This window comes from Pseudomyrmex gracilis, unplaced genomic scaffold (genome assembly GCF_002006095.1).
Source record: "Pseudomyrmex gracilis isolate BER0280 unplaced genomic scaffold, ASM200609v1 scaffold_188, whole genome shotgun sequence".
Taxonomy (NCBI): domain Eukaryota; kingdom Metazoa; phylum Arthropoda; class Insecta; order Hymenoptera; family Formicidae; genus Pseudomyrmex; species Pseudomyrmex gracilis.
The window spans coordinates 204,590-225,591 of NW_018020772.1; the positions used below are offsets into that span (position 1 = coordinate 204,590).

The following is a 21,002-nucleotide window of genomic DNA, read 5'->3' on the forward strand; positions in this document are numbered from 1 at the left end:
GTAAAATCTAATGGTCCATGCCGAAGCGAGTGTCGGAACAAGAAAAAAAAAAAAAACAGAGCAAATATTCTCCTCCCCCTTTAGCTCCCGTTGTAAGCTTGGAAAAAAAATCGCTCACCTGTCTTCTCCTTGATTTCGCAGAGAACGGAGAACAGGGCGGGCTTCATCCTGTGGCAGTTCAGAGTGTGTTTCCTGCAAAACACAAGGCGAACACAAGATGGTTGAATTAATTTGGCATTTATTAAGCGAGATTATGTAAAAAGGAACAAGGCTCTTTAACCGAAGCGGCAATAAAGAATTTTCGCGAGAAAGAAAGGGCCACGCCGCGGCGGCGTTGCCACGAATTTTGCTAGAAAAAAAAAAAGAAAAAGCGCCAACAACACGCGACGAAAAGGAGGATCGTAAATCCGGCGCTACTTTGCGCATAAATTACACGAGATTACGTCCCATTACCATCAAAATTACCGACCGAGTGTTAATAAAAACATTAGCTTAATACGGGATGTATGTACTTAATCCCCGGGGCTGTATTTAAGTACTTCTAGCGCCTTAACATATATACATACATACATATATATATATATATACGTTGCGAAAATACAAGAGAATCTTCTGTTTTGCATAAAATTCACGTGTTCGTGAAAAGCGAACGTCTGCGTGGCGCTCCTTCTGCGTGGGCATCAAACACGCGACGAGATACTTAACATAAACTAAACGCAAAACAATATGTGTGTGTGTGTGTGTATATACTATACGGTGTTGCGCGCGTGTATGCGTATAGTCGAATGCAAGAGGCGCGAATTGCACTTCTATATCGGAGCGACGAGTGTGTGCCTTCGACGTTTGTTTATTTGCTAACGTAGCGTCCCGACCTCTTCGGCGGAAATCGATAGATCCCGTATCCAGAAATAAATATCTCGTCGATATTGGGTGCGTTCATAGACGTATAATATATAGACTGCGCGTTTGGCTGAAAAGGTGTCTTCAACGTTGAGAGAGACAACATACTTTGAATAGTAACTCTTTCTTTGTCCATCATTTAGTCCCCACTACTTCGCTAGACAAAAATGAGGCTACTATTCAACACCAGCTGTCTCTCTCTCTCTCTCAACGTTGAAGACATTTTCTTAACATGGCAAAGGTAGAGAAACGCGCAGTCTATATATTATACGTCTATGTGTGCGTTCAGACAACTCAACGGTAATTCAGTCGAATCAGCCATGTTGGTTGGATGTGCGTAGTTCTACTGTGAATATTTTTGGACAATTTTAGGTGTTTTTACACCACTTTCTTTATTTTATCGTAGTCTATAGTTTAAACAAATACATATCTAGTAATAATATAAATCGAAGACTGGCGTATGCTCCTTCCTTACCGGGGCAAGAGCCATTGCAGCAAAGAAGAAGAAGAACAACTCAACGGTAATGATAGAGTGATGGAGTAACGCACAAAAAGTCGCGTTGCATCAGCCATGTTGGTTGGATGTGCGTAATTCTACTGTGAATATTTTTGGACAATTTTTGGTGTTTATACACCACTTTCTTTATTACCATCGTAGTCTCTGGTCTAAACAAATACATAACTAGTAATAGTAACAAATCGAAGACCGGCGTATGCTCCTTCCTCACCGGGGCAAGAGCCGTTACAGCAAAGAAGAAGAAGAACAACTCAACGGTTGAGAGATCATCACTTACGATAAGACTATTCTTCAAAATCTGCAGCGGTTCCAAAAGTATGATCCAATCAGAAGTGATTATCTCTCAACCGTTGTGCAACTGTTGAATTGTCTGAACGCACCCATTCTCGCACGGCTCCGTCAAATTAAAAAAAAAAAAAAAAAAAACACACCAAGAGACGTGTTTATACAAAGATACGTGTTTACGTTACCGGTTAGATAAAAATTGGTGTTGATTAACGCGCGCGCAATTTGCTAAGCACACACGAGTTTGTTACGTGCAGAGCGCGCGCGCGCGCGCGCGTTATCTCACTCATCGTCATTACACAAATAACTTGCATTTCGCGATGTGCACACGCGTTAATTAACTAAAAATAAAAGTAAAAAGATTGCGCGCGGTTATATCTTCTCAATCTTTTCTCAATTTGACTTGCGACACACGTGTGACGTTGATTGCCGTACATCCGTTTGATTGCGCGGGAGGGAGAAAACACCGGGAAAATGAAACACTTGTCGCGCGCGCGCGCGTGACGTAGGCAAGAAATGACAAGCCGCTTCGTAATCTATTCGTGCAATATTTAACGCGCGTTCGTAAACCCCCGTAAGGATTAAAGTCAGCGCCGCGCGTCGTCGTCGTGTTTTAGCGCGCGAACGTTGCCTTTTTACGCACGTTTAGTTTTATGGGAATATTTTTTGTTTACACGCGGCGCTTGCCCGTATAAAAAAAAAACAAATCGACCTCGCAGATGGAAAATTACCGTTAAACCCTCAATTCGACGATTGACGAGACGTATATAAACATTTATTAAATTTCTCCCCCGACGACGTGTCAACTGTGACGAGTGCGATCGGTCATCAAAAGAAGCAAATTCTGAAGATAAAATTCTGGAAGAGTTTTTTTTCTTTTTTTTCAACTGAACGTGAAAAAAATCACACAAAAGAATTTAATAGAAACAACAAAAGTTTCAAATATCAAAATGGCCGAGCGTGACAAAATCGAGAGAGACGCAACGGGGCAAAGTTAAAAAATCATACGTCCGGCGTGTGACAAAAGCGTGTTCGAAACAAGAAAAAAAAATGGCGGAACGCAGCGGGTTGGGGAAAGGAGGAAGGGAAAAGAATTCCGGAACTTGCCTTGCTTGCGCCTCGTCCAGGCTCTGGTCGGTGATGTTCATGATCTGCTGCAAAATCTCGCCGATGTCCTGTTTCCTGGCTTCGACCGCTTGGTCGGGACCCTGGGCCGCCGTGCCGTCGACGGGCCCCATGCTTCCGTAACCGGCTGTGTTCTGGGCCGCTTGACCCTGGTTTCCACCCATGAGACCCACACCTGATCCTCCGTGTTGCAGCATCCTGCCAGCCTCATCCATCAACCGGACTCACTGTTTTTCCGCTCTCAATGGCGAGAGCCGGGTATACGCCCGTATTTATTATATATATATCTATATATACGATTTGCCGATTTGCACGTGTTTGTGTGTGTGTGTTCGCGCTTCGTCGCGATTTAGTAGTCGGACAAAAAAAAAACGACCGATAAATATATTGCTCGCGCAATCTCGCGCACTTACTTACTTTACGCACTCTTTGCCGTATACAAAAGTGAGGGAATAATTATTGTCCCCGTGCGAAAAAAAGATACCCACGTGCTTCTGTCCGAACGATTGTTTTTAACTATCTGCCTGTAGTCAGAACGCAACTGGCTGGTGGAGAGATGTGTTGACGCAGTGACGCCAGTCCGTGAGAGAGATATATGTAGGACCTCCCACGTGCTTTCTCTTTCTTTCTCTCTCTCTCTCTCTCTCTCTCGCTCTTTCTCTTCTCTTCTAGTTTCGAACAATTGCAACTGTCATGTAGAAGCTCATGAGGCTGTAAAAATATATTCTTTCTCTCTCTCTTTCTTTTTCTCCGTTTCTCCGTCGCCTTAGCTCGATTTTCGCGCTTGAAAAAACGTGTTTCAAAACGCTTAAATAAATAAATGTTTTCTCTCTCTCTCTCTCTATTTATTTCTCACGTCTCAATCTTTCCGTCGTTTCGAATACACCTCGTGACTTCACGCACTGCTGCCTTCGGCGCATAAGCGGTTCCCCCCGAAACGCGGCACAAAACGCCTTTGGAGGTTATGCCGCCACCGTGGTCTTTGTCCCTGCGTGTCGGAGTTTTGACTTCGCTCCCCGCGTTTCGTTTTTCTTCCTTTCCCTCTTACCGCTTCTCCGTCCGCTCTCCTCCGTGTGCGTCTCTCACTCGCTCTCGCTCTCACGACACATACGCTCACCTTCTACTCTCTCTCTCTCTTTCTCTCTCTATCGGGGAATCTCTCTCTCTCTCCTCTATCCTCGTCCTCCTGTATCGTACACTTATTAATTTCGCGATTGCACTCGCGCTTCTTATAAATTTATTCGGGTTTTCTAAAATCTGGTATACACAATATTAGGGCGAAGTTGAAAATGGTGTGCCTGCGGCGGCTTTAAATTTGACGGATTGTCGGGTTTTACGTATACGCGGTTATGTCGAGACGGTCGGCGTCGCGCCCGGCCCGCACTCCTCCCTTCACGTCTCTCACTGTGTGTGTATATATATATATATATATGTATATATATATATAGATATATATATATAATATTTCTCTCTTTCTTTCTCTTTCTCTCTCTCTCTCTATCCTTGTTTCTTTCCTCGTCAGTTCCTAATATTCGCTACGACCGAGGAGGATCGGCGTCGTTTTTTCGAAGCATCTGTATTTAAAAATGTTGCACTCCGAATCCTTTCGTCTTGCGAGACGACAACAACGACAACAACGACGACGACGACGGCGACGACGACGATGACGACGACGACGCGTGCGGACCGACCGTTTCCGTCACTCTTCTCACTGTTCCTCGGTCGCTCGAGCGACTGCTGCGTTGCCGCGAGTGTACGTGCGCGTCCGTGTGCCTTCGGTGTACTGTTGCGTGCGTGCGCCAATCGGCGGCCATAGCAGCCGCCGCGGCCAATCAGGACGTTCCGTGCATCTCTCTATCCTCGCCACCAGGCCGGGCCGCGTCTTTCCCTCTCCTTGTCGCTTCGATTCGCCGCCCGCATGCGCGTCCACCTTTATTTACGACTCGCGACGGCGTGACTTCGGCGTGATTGTTGTCGTCGTCGTTCGTTGTCGTCGCGATCTCGTCATAACCTTATTTCTTCGCGCGCGCGCGCTTCACGAATCCAACATTTTTTAACGACAACAAAGCGTCGATTGTCCGGAACGTTGCGTCCCGCACGAATCCCGGCGACGAGCAACGCTCCGTAAACTCGCACGTGCAAATACCGTTTTACGTTTTCGTGCTCTTTCAGCTGTTGTTTTTTTTTGTTCCTTTATGCGTTTGACGACGGGTCTCGGTCGTTCACGCCGCTCCGGCTGTATCCGATCGGGAAGATCGTCGCGTCGAGGGTTTGCGAACCGTGATAATCGCGTTACGCGCGAAAACGAGTCGTTTAAACGTGATTTAAACGAGAATTCCGTGCGTGCGAGATGTAAAATACGACAAGCGAGTTCTGCGCAAGCTTAGCGCGTGCAAGATGGCCGCTGGTTTACGGCTCCTGCGCACAACGCGCGGCGCCTTTCAACGCCCCCGTCGGACCGCGATCCAAGTTAGATCGCAACCAATCGGCGCGACGTTCGTTGAACACGAGAGCGATTATCTTCGTTCTCATTGGTCACAGGTTCAATCTCCGATTCGTGATGCGATACAGGGCTTAAATACGAGCTCGTTCTGATCTTTGACGTCTGCATCTAAATCAAAAGGTGCGTTCAGACAACTCAACAGTTGCACAACGGTTGAGAGATAATCACTTCCGATTGGATCGTACTTTTGGAACCGCAACAGATTTTGAAGAATAGTCCTATCGTAAGTGATGATCTCTCAACCGTCGAGTTGTCTGAACGCACCCAAATATAGATCGGCCTTAAACTGATCAACTTCGCGCATGCGCGTTGTTGCTGGCTTCGTGAAGATTCGAAAGTGAACAAACGAACAAACCGAAGCGGTCGTTCTTTAATGTGTTAACGGTCCGATATTGTCAGTATGGCGGAAAAAAAGGATTATCTGTTTACGCCGATCAAGACAAAGACTTGCAACAATCGAAACGAAATAAATACCACTATTGTAAACACACCACTGCCGCAAGCGTCATCGACCGTTCAGAGAAAACCGACGTACGTGATCGAGTGTTTTGTTTTTTATTTTTTTTTTTTATGTCTTTTTCGTAAATTCTCTTTTGTTCATTGAATAAACAATCATTCTAACGTATTCTGACGGTTTAGAGTTGCTTTCTCTCTTACTCTTGCGATGTATTTTTATGTATTTTTATGTATTTTGGTGTAAGTTTTAAGTGGAACTTCCAACGGCTAAAGACTTCGGAGAAATCGAACCGAAAAATACTCCGATATTGTTGTTCCGAGTTGAAATCTCTCAACTATCATTAGTCCTTCGCGCGGATTATTTTGACCTACGTGGGTCGAGTTGCGCAAAGTATTTATTTTCAAAAATGTTATCTCAAACTGTTTATAATTTTTCTATTTATAATTTTTCTCTAACATCACAAGGAACATTTACTTGTATTACATTTTTATATACACGTTGTGTTTCAGACGAGAAAACACATTGAGAATTTCCGGTCAGAAGAGACGACACAATCTGAACGTAACGTGTGAAAATAAACGAACAGAAAAAGAGACAGATTCTTCTCTAGGTATTCTTCGTAATATTTCAAGTGTGTATTAGCTCAAGTATTATGATTTTTACACTGTTAAAAGTTATTATAACTTATTGTATACGATTTTTATATTATGAGATATAAAAAAATATTTGATATTTTTTGTAATAGCTCTTGCAAGCATTAGTGCGGAAGATGGTATGATACAAAATGATCAAACCTGGAAATTTATAAATACAGATGTGCAAGTTGAAAATGCAAGAAAACTTCTACAGAGGTACAGCAATATATCAACAGATTTTTCAAAATCTGTAGGTAAGTATAACAAAAGAATGTGAACAAATTTTATGTGTAGAATGAAATAATAATTATGAATTATATTATTTCAGATACAAATAAAGAGAACGATCCTAATGTACAGAATTTAACAGGCAAATTGCCTTTTCAAGGATCTGTTCGCGGCTCTGTTCAGCCAAGAGAAAGTTACACAACAGAAGGAGATCAGAAATTTAATACCAATCGTTTAACAGATAAAGACAGTATAAATAGTGTAGGTGTCACTGTGATGCAACAATTTTATTTTGAAAATTAATTTAATTTTGTCTCGCTCAGATTATCATAGAAAAAAAATGAATTTTTAGCTCATTTTTGAACCTACTGAAATAACAGCTCGTTCGTCAGAAGTTACCAGTAGCAGTATTACGATACCTTTAAATAAATCGTGTAACGCCACGAGTTTCGCCTCGGAAGAAATAATGGCGCAATTGAATAATGATGACATAATGGCACAAATTAATGAGGAGAATTTTCTGTCTGGTTCAAAACTGGCTGAAAAATTGTCGGTTGATGAAGCTTGTTGGCAGCAAGATCATACATATGTTATGCCAGCACCAAGTACAGAAAAACAACAATTAGAACTCAGTTCCTTTTCTGGTATCTTTGGACAGCATAATTTATCAGTAGAGTATGTGTTTTATATATACTTTATTAATTCTCCTATTGTCTTTGTTATGTTAATTTCTAGACCACGCAGTATTATTATACACATATTTTATACACACAGGTCCTGTGCTGGACAAAAACTATCTGTCGGCCAATACTTTGGACGTAAATCTAATAATGTGGGAGGATTGGGAAAGAATGAAAAAATAAGACCAAGTCTCGGGTTTGCCGCAAAGTCTCCCGTGAAACGAGGCATCTTGCAACCTTTAGTCGAGTCAACTGTATCAGATGGTAAGAAAATCTTTTACGTTATATTGTGAAGTTTTTCGCGTCTGTGTTATAAAAGAAAATATTGCAGCAACAACATTGTTCGTAGAATCGATAAAGGAGCAACAATATCAGAATAATGCAACTCCAAATGTAACAATAGACGCCGATAAGAATAGTGTTATAAGTCTAAGCACCATTGTTAATATTTTAAACGATAATAGCGTGACGCCACGACGATTGGTCGATGAGATCTTAATGGCACAAAGAAAGAAAGAAGGTCCATCATTGCAGTCGAAAAACGAAACATTGGTTTCGGATAAAAAATCTATGTTAGCAACATCAACTCAAGATGTCACCAAAATAGACGAGAATATTAGTTCTTTGTCAGAAGATATTGCAAAGAAATTATCGCTAGATAGTAGAATTAAAAACGACTCTAAGACTAAAACCGATATGAAGCGTTCACCAGTATCATTTGTTTCAAATAAAACTATAAAAGAAGAATCTGAATCTTTCCAGAAAAGCAAGGAGAAGTTATTTTTAGAAGAGGCAGCAGGTAGTAAACATTCGACTTCCTCAATGTCAACAGATTTTGAGTTGTTGGTACGGAAGTCCACGTCACCAGTTAATCAATCTTACTTGGCATCTGAAATGAGTAAATATTCTATTGGAAGTTACGAGGATTTGAAGATACCACTTACAGCGAAAAAAGAAACTAAAAGAGGAAGTGATATTTCCGACAGGATGAGTTCGTCGTCCTCAGTAAAAACACTAGCGTCTGTTAATTTAAACGGTATAATAATGATTTTTTTTTTAAATATAGTAACTTGTTCTTATCGATAAAAAATAAGATCTGTGATATCGTTCTTTTTACTTCATATAGAAGTCGTTATCGGCAAGAATTCAGAAAATTTATGTAATTGTATTGTCGGCATGACCAGAGAAGCTAACGTTGAACTTATAAACAATAGTAGCAAATGGATCACGACTGTCATAAAAGTAATTGAAGTGGAAGGAGCAAGAAAATGTATTAAAGTAATTCCACCTCCAAACGAATTTCTAATAAAGCCTAATAAGAAACATTCGTCGAAGGTATATTTATTAAAACAATTAAAAATCAATTATTTTATATTGCCGATGATTTATTTGTGCTTATTCTTTCAGATCAAAGTGAAAGTAACAAGATTATGCGAAGCGATATTTCTAACATTCAATATAAAATTGTCAGATATGGTAGGAAAACAGCAGTGGTCTAAAAGACACATGATCTGTATTAATCCAGAAGAGCTTGAACTTGATATTACATGTAATAACCCCGAGTTAAAAAATGAATTGAATTTTGAATATATTCCAGAAAATTCGTTTAAAATTCTTCCTATAGTACTTCACAATAAAAATAACGTTGACTTACCTGTCAATCTTTTTATTTTATATGTAAGAATAATATTGTTATAAACATTCAAACATATTGTTGTGAAAGAGACATTTACCGAAATTTGTTCAATGTGATTTCAATTATTGCAGGACGAGCCAGAAATGTTCAGTATTGATTGTAAGGTTGACGAATCGGTCAAGTTGTTGAAAAAGTTTCGTGACAAGTCGATCGATTTGTTATTAAAAGCTCGCAAACAGTGTACTGTTTACGTAAAATGTGAAAAATTGCAATCTACACCGAAAAGTAAGAATTTCATTCTCACCTATGTATGCGATCTTTGTACACATTTTTGTTTAACAAAAATACATGAGAGTTTTGTTGAATAGATTTTTTGCAAAAACAGCTACAACATTTGAAAAACATACTGGTAGTACGCATACAGTGTAATGACAGCGACACTACACTCCTGAGAAAAGAAATACCTCTTTATGGAATGATAGGAATTTGTGAGATCCAAATTATTGATACAGAATTACCTCTAATTGTTTCAAAACATCAAGGCAAATTATTGAATGTCATTAATTCGGGAAGTGTGGCGACGCACGTGACTGCTACTATTGTGCCAAGTGATGAAGAACACACAAATGCAACGCAAGATTTTTCTGTAAAACCGGACAATATTTATTTGAAAGCTGGAGAAACCGATTCATTCTTAATTGTATATAAACCACAAATTTCAGATGCAAACTCGGCAGATAACGAAAGGTGTGTGTGTGCGCGTGACGATCAGTTAAAGCATTATAAAAGTTAAAGTTGTATAATCTTTGTTTATTATTATGTTATATTGTTACTATATTTCTCTCTCTCTCTCTCTCTCTCTCTGCAGACATGCGAAAATTAAATTAGTCGCTGGCATCAATGTTTACTATTATGACGTGATTGGCGTACAACAATCGTTAGAATCGGAAAGAGAGAATTTCTTACGTTGCCATACACCCATTAATGCCGCGTCTTTGAGTCCGGTAACATCTCCGCAAAGCGTAACGTCCAGCAGGTGAGATTATTTCATCGCGTATGATAAAAAACCTCTTACGATACGTTTGAAACTTATAATACTATGTAAGATCTAAAACTTGCCATAGAAATTCGCCGACCAGTACGGTATCTAGCGTAGCTGTAGCAGGAAATATAATTCCGGTCAGAACGACTCATGCCGCTTTAGTATGGAAGAGTGTGAAGATAGGAAAATGCGAGATCAAAGAATTCACAATCCGCAACACGAGTGATAACAAGATAAAAATCCAGTTAGACATATGTGATGACAACAAGAATTTTAAGGTACGTGTTTTAATCAATGGTGATTTCAATTATTGCAGAACGAGTCAAAAATGTTTAGTACTGATGGTACTGTTGACGAATCGTTCAAATTAAATAAATCTTGTGACAAATCGGTTGATATATTAAAAGCTCGTAAATAGTTTACTAATGTTTACTAATGTTTAATCGACTAAAACGCTTCTCGATATAGATTTGCAACTTTTCACATTTTATATGAAATGCGAAAAGTTGTTTTTATACAAAATGTGAAAAGGCAGCGGGTTAAAGATAATACATGATCTGTATTAATCCAGAAGAACTGGAATTCCAAATTACATGCGTCTCTGAGAAACAAGAATTAAATTTTAAATTTTCGAAATCACCGATTCAGTTCTTTTTTTCAATCAATAAACTTGGCTGAAAGTGACCGGCCCGGAAAAATCCTAAGATGTGGATTTGAGAACTCGGGACTTCTCTGCTCGCAGCCTTTGCACTCAGAGCGCGAAACGACCACTGGGCCGGTCAAACTTTATATCGACTATTTCAAAACTTATACCGACATAAATGTGTATATTGTAGTTTTACGGAGACAGACAAGTTAGTACAAGCATGGTGGTAACGATGCAACGCCAAGAGAGTAAGACACTCGCTGTTGCCTTTAGTCCATATTATATAGGACCAATATCTGGAAAAATTACGATCAGACATTATATTAAAGACAGTAATAATCAGCAACACAAAATAGTAAGTACATATTTGATGTTCATGTGTGCATCTTAATGTGTTTTTAACAAGCTCAGAAATTTAAAATTTGTTTAATACAAATTTTACAGATAAAGTTGTTTGGATACGGCGGCTACAGTAAGATAAACATCTCAGGAACATTTAAAGATTCAAGCGCAAAGATGTGGCTGTCACTTGGTACTTTGTATTCCGAAACCACAATCTTGAAAGCGACATTTGTACTGCAAAACAATGGCGACCTTTATTCATTCGCTACAATCAAAATTGCACCGAAAGGTTCGGTTACAGTTTTTCTTTTTTTTTTTTTTTTTTCAATTATTATGTTATGAACACGCGCGGTTACGTGGAATGTGTGTATGTTTATTTCAGTTATTTCTCCAACAATGGATAACAATTGGAATATTAAGCCAAAAGAACTGATACTACATCCTAAAGAGACTCGACGAGTTTCGATTGAGTTTTATCCTAAGAAAGAAGACCACACGATATTGCAACGCTCTGAAGTGTCGCATGTTGCAACGGTGCACATCACTTATGGCGATGAACCCACTCGCTTGCGAATACGCAGGTAAAAACGTTTATATGCAAATTAGAGCGTGTGTTGAGACATCAAAGCTCTTCGATTATCCCTAGCTATTTTGGAACATGACATCAAAAGAGCGAAAGAATCAACAACAAAATTGATTCTCAATTAACAAAATCGTATCAACAAAACAAATCGACGTTCTTTCTTTTTTCAGATTAGTCAACAAAAGCAAAGAAGCCGGTGATTGGATGGGAAATGAAAAAGAAACATTCAAAAATATTGTGCTTCCCATATGCAAAGTGTTTCCCGGAGAGGAAATAGTACAAGGTTTATTGTCAATTCGTGATTCCGTTGTAAGTGGAACAACAGCTAATTATAACTCGTTCTGTTTTGTCGCATAATAAAAATACAAAAATGTTTAAATAGCAAAATCTGAGTGACCTTTGCACCGGAGTACATCAGCATGAAGTAATGCTCACTGTGGAAAAATGTATAGATGAAACCTTGCCTGTTCATTACGATACTGACGAATCACAGATGTTTTACTCTCTGATAAGTGACACCACAGACACAGATGAAGAAGCTGGAACAAGTTTTTTTGTTAATCCGTAAGCACAATCTTTTTACTTATTATTTACATGTGTATTGCACAACAGTTGTTTTTATATACATCACACACAAAAGGTGATCTCTGATGTATAATAGTAGTTTAAAAATTTCTTCTCAACTGTGTTTTATTATATAGAACTGCGGAAGACTGTGAGGTTGAGCATCCCGAAGAACACCTTACTGTAACTCCGTCCACTGTTATTCTCAATCCTCCGATATTAAACGAAGCAACTGTGAACATTTTCAGTTTGTTTAAAACAGCCCAGCCATTTCAAACCAATCTGTTGGATTCCAACTTCAGTGTTCTTCCTACAACAGGAATGTTACCGAGCAAGACGAAGTTTCCCTTAAAAATTCAATGTTCGCAAAGAATTGATCACAACATGGACACCGTACTCGAAGTTTACACAGAAAATGAGAAAGTTAACGTGCCAATTAAGATTATTGTCAAGAAACGATAATCAAATAATGTGTGTAATTTAAGTAAAATATTTATTTTTATAATTATATGTACATAATATGAATGTTTATACGTTTTACACACGTGATTTCTATGAATTTTTTGAAATACTATTTTACTAACGCAAGATCAATTTTTAACAAATTATCATGTGTATTTTGTTTTTACACAACACATATACATTTCCCTTTTTTTTATTTTACCGTATTAATTCTTTAAGTTTATCGTGGATCTCGTCAGTGCCGAAGTGATTTGAAATTGAGTATTGTGCTTTTCTTTCAAAGCTTGTATTACAGAAACCATGTTTTTCGCATCGTCGATGCCTGAATGCAAACGTCCTCGAAACGGAAGATTCAATCGCATAAGCATGTCCTTCAAACCGAACGGAAAATATCCTGTAGATTCGCAAAATGTGTACTTCAAGTCTATCCACTGTTTGAATTGTGTCGGCAATGTGATGCCGGTCAATTCGCACTGACTCGGTAACATTATTTTCAAGTCCCAGTTGCCGCACGTAACGAACGAACTCTTGTCAGGCTCGTCGAAGTACTTCCCTTTCGTCAGCCATTCACAAAACTCGGAAAATACATCTGGAAAGTAAGACTGATCGTCCACCATCTCCTGCATGATTCCGGTCAAGTCTGTGCAAAACGGTGTGAGCGTAGGATGGATCTTGGGTTTAATGTACGAGTGAAATGTGTCCTTCACGTTCCAATCGCGGGTGGACAACACCACGCACGGTAATTCTATGATTTCTTGCGGCCTGAGTTGGCCGGGTTTGTCGCACGTGGCTTCGAAGTCCGTCACGAGTAGATACTCGAACTTCTGCGTAACCTCCTGAGAACGACTCACGGTCATTCTGGGAAATTTCCGAAGCACTCGATAAGCCATGCCTTCAATTTTTCACACACGAAGAGATTTTATTCCCTGCATAAATTTCAAAGCAAAACAAACATTTAGACCAGGTTGTTTGGCTCGCCAATCTAGAGGCCTTTATTAACACTTTTTTGTAATCTCATTACTTGTTTGCTCAATCGACCACGAAGGAGTTTACCGTGGGAATAAATTATTTTGTTGCGCACAGAATTTGTTATTAATAAACACCAAGGTGTCGAGAGGCCGGTTGTTTATGTGGTTAGAATGTCGCCACACGTTCGTTCGTCGAAAATACCAAAACTGCAACAAAGCGATCGGTTACTTTCTTCCTACGTAGGTGCGAGTATCTCGATAATAAATTTCTTTTTGCAAATTAAATTCAATTATTTCTGCTGAAGCAAAGATTAAGGAAAAATGTAAACACAGAATGTGTTAAAAATGTTCAACTTCGTGTTTGGAAAACACACGCGTGACTCGAGCACGCGAATGTGATTCAACCAATAACAGCGCAACGTTTCAAAATTGTTACCGCCATCTTTGACCATGCGGAACCGGCGAGTATATAACCTTCGAAGCATTTCAAAAGTGTTCGGTCGAAGTTTGAAGTTCCAACATCGCGTGATAAAATAGCGGGGCTAAAGGCACGTAAAAAACTTTTGGAAAAACCGTTCGATTTGTCCCAAATAACAATTTCACGTTGACATAATGACGTCTACCGAAGAACAACTAGCAAACTTACCCTGGTAAGTGCGCGCACTGTGTTCATGAAATATCACTGAAAAAGAAAACATTGTCTGAAATTTACTTTATTTTAGGGTCGAGAAATATCGCCCCAGGAGTTTGGATGAACTCATTTCTCACGAGATGATAATAAAAACGAGTAAGCAAAAAACTATGCGCATACAAAAATAGATGTTTTGCTGTCAACTTTTGTTTATGACCTAACACATGAAGTAAAAATTGCTAATTGCAGTAAACAAGTTTATCGATGAGAATCAGTTGCCACATCTTCTCTTGTACGGACCACCTGGGACAGGAAAGACCAGCACTATACTGGCTTGTGCTCGTAAACTTTATACTCCCGCTCAGTTTAATTCAATGGTTTATGCACTTTTATTATTCAAATATAATTTTTTCAGTTTCTCTTCTTATACACGTGTGTTAAATATTTATTTATTTAAAGGTGTTGGAATTAAATGCCTCTGACGACAGAGGCATAGGTATTGTACGAGGTCAAATCCTAAGCTTTGCCAGTACAGGGACCATGTACAGATCTGCGTTCAAGTTGATTATTCTGGACGAGGCAGATGCCATGACGATCGATGCTCAGAATGCGCTCAGAAGAAGTAAGCGACGATCTCACACATGTTCGCGGACTTTTAGACTGCAAGTTTCGCATTTTTTTATGTATTGTTGACAGTTATTGAGAAGTACACGGACAATGTGCGCTTCTGCATTATATGTAACTACCTCAGCAAGATCATCCCAGCTTTGCAGTCTCGTTGTACCAGATTCAGATTTATGCCACTGGAACCAGAGCAAATAATCCCAAGATTAAACCATGTCATCAAGGCTGAAAAGTGAGTGAAGAATTATGTAATCGCGCGATTCCATTCCAGCTTTTCCGAGATCTTACGTTGCTAATAATGAAGACGACTTTGTACAGTCTAAAGGTTACGGAGGACGGAAAGCAAGCATTGATGACCCTGAGCGGCGGCGATATGAGAAAAGTAATAAGCGTGCTTCAGAGCACATGGTTTGCTTACGGCGTGGTGAACGAAGAGAACGTGTATAACTGTGTTGGGCATCCTTTGCCGCGTGACATAAATAACATTGTGAACTGGTTGCTGAACGAGCCTTACGACACGTGTTACAGAAGTATCCTTTTGTAAGAGATACACGAGAGTTCGGCACAGCCTAAACTCTGATGTGAGAATTACATACATTTGATATTTGATGCTTTCGCGGTTTGTAGTATTAACATACAAAGATGTTTTTTTCAGGTTTGAACCGCGTTAGTGTCATTTTTAATACTCACTGAGCTGTAATGTTCACGAAACGTCGGTATAAAAATGACACTAACGCGGTTCAAACTCGAAAAAACATCTTTGTATGTTAATTACATACATTTTTCCTTAATGTAACTTTACGTTCAGAAATTCAAGAGCTGAAGCTCAACAAAGGACTCGCGTTGCAAGATATACTAACGGAGGTTCACCTGTGTGTAGTTAAAAGTATGTATTTTGTTTTCGCCTCTCTCTGCGTACATTCAAGATTGTAATTTCTACGGGTTTGTTTTCAGTTGATTTTCCCGATTCGGAGTTTATCGATTTGTTGTGCAAAATGGCAGATATAGAGAAAAGACTGGCTTCCGGATGTCGCGACGCTATTCAACTGAACTCGCTCATATCCGCGTTCTACAAAATTCGCGATATCGAAACGTGATTTACAGATAGACACACATGTGAGAGGTATTGAAAACGTTTATATAATTAAAATATTTTATTCTATTTTTGTACATAAATTTTATAAGAGAATATCGAGCACATATCATGTTTTGGAATATCCAGATATAAATAATTATTTATGTACGTGCGCGCATGTTCTTACATCTAATTATATCTGTACAAGGATTATGTTAAAATCTCCGTTCCATATGTATGTCTCGAAATATAAACGAAAGAATTATATACATTACGACATTCCGAAAACAAGATGTCGAACGATGCGTTCGGACTGCTCCTCCCTTCACCACATTTTTCAAACCCGAAAAAAAAAAAAATCGAACTCTCTATAGAAAGAAAACAAAATAAACAACTATACTAAAAATAGAAAAATACGTATCTTGTTAGATATAAGTTACACAATGTGAGATTTCACATTGTTTCAGGTCTCTCCGCTTAATTACATTCTGTCGTGCGCCTTATCGGCAGCGACACAAAAATCTTAGACCAGTCCGTCAAAGCTTAAGTCGCGCGAATCAGCCGAGTCACCCCCCCTTTCATCGATTGCTCTCGTCATAAATTACACAACCCCCCCCGCCCCGCGCGACTTTCTTTCTCCCGCCACGTCTTGCCCCCACGATGGAATCGTGATGATCTCTTTACGTGCGCGCAGAAAAGTGCAAACTTCATTCGGCGGATGATAACTTTCACGAAACAGACAGCAAACACCCGGGAACGCCGACAGGTCGGCGGAGAGAAGAGGAGGGAGGGAGGGAGGGAGGGTTGAAAGAGAGAGCCCGCGCCCGGGCTTTACAAGTCCTTGCAATCAGTGTATTCCGTTACTCTTGATCTTACAAGCGGGAGCGGTCCCGACAGTAGCCCGACAAATGCCGTCCAATCAGCACGCGATCGCTCGAGCATCACGTCGACGAAAACACATCGGAACTTGTAGCATGCGAGCCTCTCATGTATTTCTCCTACCCTTCGAGAAAACTTGGGGGTGGTCGTTCTTACTTACTTCGCTCCTTGCACGATTTTTACTATCACGCATATCTGTTGTGTGTGTATATATACATATACACGAGATATACAATCCGAAATCTCTCCATATCCATCCCACGATATCTAGAACACAAAAAATCTGCGATCTTACTTCGTTCGCGCAAAAAAAAACTGCGCCGAAGAACAAATTTTCACGCGTTTAGTTAACAAAATTCACGCGCGTCGGTAGTTCGAACTTTTTTATCTCAAAAACGAAACCCGAGTATCTCCGTTATCGTCGCGACGACCGCGATCCCCTTGTGTTCCTTCGCGCGATCTTTTTCATTATTTAACATATACGTTTTAACGTTTCATCGCACCGGTCGGGAGGTCGTTTGTGAAATATTTGCGAAAGCTCGCGTCGCTTCAAGGGAGCGAGTCGCGCCTGCAAATTGTATAAAAGATAAATGTGCGCTAATAGGGGAAGAGAGAGAGAGCGAAAGGATCTCGTGACGCGGTGTGTGCGTGTGTGTGTGTGCGCGCGCGCGCGCGTTTGTGTGTGACGGATACGCGCTATCGCGGCGGAGAAGACTCGCGGCGGCGCGTCAATTATGTACGTGTTTTGCATTAACGGTTATATACGCGCGCAATCGAGTTTAATCAATAAGGAAACGTCGCGGAAGATATCCGCTTTAATTCACGAGCTCTGCTGCGCTATCTGCGCGCGCGTTTCTCTGTTGTCGCGCCGTAACCTCGCGCGGACAACGTTACAGCTGTAGATGGGACAGGAGAGAACATAAAGCGGCTTATATCTCGCCGCACAAGCACGTCGGTGTTTTGGCGAGAGAGAGAGAGACCGTCGCTCCTCGCCGTCCGGGTGGGTATCTCTCGCGATGGCTTCTACTGTAAATCTACGTGCAATCCGTGCAAGTGGAATTACCCCGACGCTAGTCCCGACATGCCATTAGCTCCCTCTACGGGGCGGCGCGCAATCCGCCGTGTAAGTACGCGATACACAACAATCCGTATTTCCCCCCTCCCCCTCCCCCTCCCCGCTCCCCCCGAATGTTACAAAATATCCCGTTGAATTTATATATACGAGGCCGAGGCTTATCCTTCTCTCCTCCCTTCTCCTCCTCCCTTCTCCTCCTCCGCTTTCCGAGTTCACTTTGTCGGTTTTCATATATAGGATGCGGATCTCCACTTTCACCGCGTCGAGTGCATTAAAAGCGATTCTTCTCCGACTGTAAGCTCGCGCGTCCCGTCCCTCTCTCTCGTCGCGAAACTACAAAGGTAGAATTTCAAAATTTTACATAAAGATTAAGTTTACGCGCGGAAATGTTATATCCGTGAAATAACCGGAGTACAATCTCGTTTCGGAAGCGAAAAACACACACAACTTTTTTTTGTCAAATTAAACTTCTATTTTAATCAACCGTCAACGTTTTTTAATCGACGTAATGCGCTTCCGAGAGAAAAGCGCATCGGAGAAAGAAAAATCGAACTCATTATTCATCAAAGAAGCTATCGTTAAAATTTGCTGCGTTTAAAGGATAGAGCACTTTGCATGTATAAAACATTTTAATCGCATGCTCCGCGCGCGCGCTCTCTCGTTTGCCCGTTAGAAGAAGAACAAGAGCGAGGGTCTCTGAAGTGGGCGGAGATTGGAAAAGCGTCGAGTAGCGGATTTTCGCTTCTCCTATAGATAAAATAAATTTATTAATTCCGCTAATTCGTTACGCGAATGTTATCGCGCGCAAATTAGACCTTGATAAAACGCGGAATTATATAATTATTCCTCTCTCTCCCCCTCTCCCTCTCCCTCTCTCTTTCTCTCTCTCTTTCCGCATTTAAGCCGGCGTTCTCGCGCGCAAAAAAAAAGAAAGATACAGAAAACAAAAAAAAAAATACGAAAAATTGATAGGGTCGATCGCGGTAATTAAAACGGACGGGCGTGTGTGCGGGGATCGCGCGAAAATTACGAGCCCGTACATCGCAAATTTCGGGATCCGTCATTAATAATCGATGGCCGACGCCTCCGGGGGAAGACGCGAAATCGAAATTAATCGGGGAAAATTTCTATCCCCGTTCCCGTTTTCCACCCTTTTTGTCTCATAAAAGAACGAGAGAGAGAGAGAGAAAACGCGCGCGCACGAGGCCACATATTCTTCGAATTAGTAATTAAATAACACTCAGGCGCGATACTGAACGAAACTTCCGGGTTAATAAGAACTTTCGAACTCGGCGGCGCTAGCACGTCGATTCTGCCAGGCTATTTCATGTTGAAAACTTGGCGCAGACGTGCCCTTAACTTTCTGCTTCGAAATAACTAATTCAATTAGTATATCAGTGCCTAGCGCGCGCGCGGGGTTAACTACCGTCTTCGCGAGTATACGGTAATCCACGTTCCATGGTCGTAACTTTGACACAGCGTATCCCCCCATCGTGAACTTTCGTTTTAGGCCGGCCGTCCGGTTCTTAATTGCCCGGAGAACGATTGCGAAAGCATCCTTCCCCCCCGGGATGCCTCACTTATAATGCACTTAACGTACAAAGGTACGCGAAATCCGACGAGTTGTTCGTTCGCATTCGCGCGTTCATTTCCCCCACGCGTTTAAATAGCGTGTTAACATCGCGTCTACGCCGAAACGACGATTTTACCCGGAAATCTTGAAAATTTGTGAAAGGCAACCCTCCTCTACCCTCAAGTTTGCGTGTATTACTAGAAGAACCAAACCTTATCAATGCCTTATTAACGCTTTTCACCGTATACGTAACGCGCAGTCCCCCCGGTGTTTTTTTTTCCAAAAACAAATAAAAAAAAATAAAAGGTCTCTCTCCCAACAGGTTCAATTCAATTTGAGAGATCCCACTTGTCGACATGTTTATATGGATGTGGCCGTAAATTAAAGAGAACACGACGAACGCGCGGCGATTTCTCGGCGAGTTTTCACCGAGAAGAAAATTCTCGATGGCCTCGCACAGCCTCACACACGCTTGCGAAAAAGATAGAGCTGACTCGACGAAGATATTCGGACGGGAAGTCCCGGAGAAGTGGTTTACAATAATTTGCAGATATATAACGCGAAGAAGTTGGGGCGAGAAGTTTTGCGAATGTCATATCACGGCGAGAGACGAGGGGGGGGAGGGGAGAGGGACGTCTCGCGACTGACCCGCGTTTTCTTCATCTCTCCCTTTCTTTTTTTTTGTTACAAAAGTGGCAGTTTAAACTCTTTTCGCGCACGGGGGGAAGGCCGAGAGATTGAAATTCAATTTCACACGGGGAGGGGGGGGCGGTTTAGATGCTCTAGCGGGGGCAAAACCGTACAAGTCGCAATGCGGAGCGCGGAATAAAAGCGCGACGGGGCGATCGCGCGGGGGGCACACACAGGTAGAAACGCGACTCGCATTTCCGTTTAATCTCAATCGCATCCTCGACGATGCCTGGAATCCCACCCCCCCCCTCCTTGATCCCTCTTTCCCCGCGCCGCGCCGCGCTGTGTGGCGTTTTCCCTTCCTTCTTTCTCTCTTTGGGGAGATGGTGACTCTGCCGCGGTAAATATCCGATAATCTATATCCCGCGGATACAACGAAACGCTTATATCCGCGGGAAATCGCGAGTCGCGTAACCGAAAAACTAATCGAAAACTTGAGAACTAACCGGAAAGCTTATCGAAAGCGTTCAGCTTTCTCTTTCTCTCTCTCTTTCTCTCTTTCTCTCTCCACCTTTTCTCGCAATGGGAGAGCGGCGCTTGAATTTCCCAGCGGCGCTTATGCGACGCGCTTATCTCGCGCGCGCTGTAGGTGACATTTTTTTTTTTCAGAATCTTGATAAAATGAATACGTTTGTGGATAACGGCCGTCGGGCCGTATTTATATATATTTTTTTTTTTTTTTTTATTCCATATTTGTGGCTAGTTTTGCGAAAATCGCGGTTTGCTATACAAACCGAAATGGCGCTTCTTCTCATTCTCGATCAGCGAATCAACACGTATCAACGTCCATTTCGATCGATTAATTGACTTATTCGCTCGTCCGGCGAAGTTCTTCTCTCGGCGCGTTTTTCTCTCGCGGGGCGTTTGAATTTATTTTGAAAA

The 21,002-nt window shown here is 41.2% G+C and overlaps 4 protein-coding genes across 15 annotated transcripts in view; 2 read left to right on the forward strand and 2 right to left on the reverse strand.

Annotated features, from left to right (window-relative positions):
- LOC109858107 (homeobox protein extradenticle) overlaps positions 1–5,420 on the reverse strand; it is a 56,286-nt gene extending 50,866 nt beyond the window's left edge. For 5 of the 9 annotated variants that reach the window (XM_020435030.1, XM_020435028.1, XM_020435032.1 and 2 more), the window contains exons 1-2: positions 2,810–5,248; positions 119–192 (exon numbers count right to left, since the gene is read on the reverse strand). In XM_020435030.1, coding sequence (XP_020290619.1) covers positions 119–192; positions 2,810–3,042 — 307 coding nt within the window. In that variant the 5' untranslated portion in view covers positions 3,043–5,248. Of the gene's footprint in view, positions 1–118; positions 193–2,809 lie in introns of all 9 variants that reach the window. The other 4 variants (XM_020435033.1, XM_020435034.1, XM_020435026.1 and 1 more) reach the window with 3 other exon arrangements.
- Positions 5,421–5,590: 170 nt separating this feature from the next.
- On the forward strand, positions 5,591–12,628 carry LOC109858098. Of its 4 annotated transcripts, none has more exons than XM_020435008.1 (19): positions 5,591–5,861; positions 6,297–6,418; positions 6,533–6,676; positions 6,751–6,911; positions 7,003–7,325; positions 7,425–7,594; positions 7,662–8,366; positions 8,457–8,665; positions 8,738–9,007; positions 9,098–9,251; positions 9,335–9,713; positions 9,835–10,002; positions 10,091–10,286; positions 10,845–11,009; positions 11,099–11,285; positions 11,379–11,577; positions 11,750–11,888; positions 11,962–12,143; positions 12,281–12,628. In XM_020435008.1, exons 1-19 carry the CDS (start codon positions 5,731–5,733, stop codon positions 12,603–12,605), a joined length of 4,329 nt encoding a protein of 1,442 aa, XP_020290597.1. In that variant the 5' UTR covers positions 5,591–5,730; the 3' UTR covers positions 12,606–12,628. The 4 variants fall into 4 exon arrangements, with proteins under 4 accessions (XP_020290597.1, XP_020290599.1, XP_020290598.1 ...); XM_020435010.1 differs by having other exon boundaries at positions 6,297–6,397; XM_020435009.1 differs by having other exon boundaries at positions 5,592–5,861; positions 7,680–8,366.
- A 142-nt stretch (positions 12,629–12,770) lies between these two features.
- Positions 12,771–13,967, reverse strand: LOC109858100 (ERI1 exoribonuclease 3). The gene is made up of 2 exons (XM_020435014.1): positions 13,627–13,967; positions 12,771–13,531 (listed from the first exon to the last, which is right to left on the reverse strand). The coding sequence occupies exon 2, from the start codon at positions 13,493–13,495 to the stop codon at positions 12,812–12,814; it is 684 nt and encodes a 227-aa protein (XP_020290603.1). The 5' UTR covers positions 13,496–13,531; positions 13,627–13,967; the 3' UTR covers positions 12,771–12,811.
- Positions 13,968–14,023: 56 nt separating this feature from the next.
- Positions 14,024–16,455, forward strand: LOC109858099 (replication factor C subunit 5). The gene is made up of 8 exons (XM_020435012.1): positions 14,024–14,223; positions 14,296–14,360; positions 14,454–14,581; positions 14,664–14,826; positions 14,901–15,060; positions 15,147–15,358; positions 15,637–15,714; positions 15,783–16,455. The coding sequence occupies exons 1-8, from the start codon at positions 14,186–14,188 to the stop codon at positions 15,923–15,925; spliced, it is 987 nt and encodes a 328-aa protein (XP_020290601.1). The 5' UTR covers positions 14,024–14,185; the 3' UTR covers positions 15,926–16,455.
- The last annotated feature ends 4,547 nt before the right edge of the window (positions 16,456–21,002 follow it).

Bases quoted from the DNA above. Each gene is read 5' to 3' on its own strand.
- LOC109858099 (XM_020435012.1), top strand. From the start codon at position 14,186: ATGACGTCTACCGAAGAACAACTAGCAAACTTACCCTG. The intron at 15,359-15,636 runs GTATCCTTTTGT...CTTTACGTTCAG, and splicing joins TTACGACACGTGTTACAGAA to AAATTCAAGAGCTGAAGCTC. The intron at 15,715-15,782 runs GTATGTATTTTG...GTTTGTTTTCAG, and splicing joins TCACCTGTGTGTAGTTAAAA to TTGATTTTCCCGATTCGGAG.
- LOC109858098 (XM_020435008.1), top strand. From the start codon at position 5,731: ATGGCGGAAAAAAAGGATTATCTGTTTACGCCGATCAAGACAAAGACT. The intron at 8,367-8,456 runs GTATAATAATGA...TACTTCATATAG, and splicing joins AGCGTCTGTTAATTTAAACG to AAGTCGTTATCGGCAAGAAT. The intron at 10,003-10,090 runs GTGAGATTATTT...AACTTGCCATAG, and splicing joins CAAAGCGTAACGTCCAGCAG to AAATTCGCCGACCAGTACGG.
- LOC109858100 (XM_020435014.1), bottom strand. From the start codon at position 13,495: ATGGCTTATCGAGTGCTTCGGAAATTTCCCAGAATGACCGTGAGTCGT.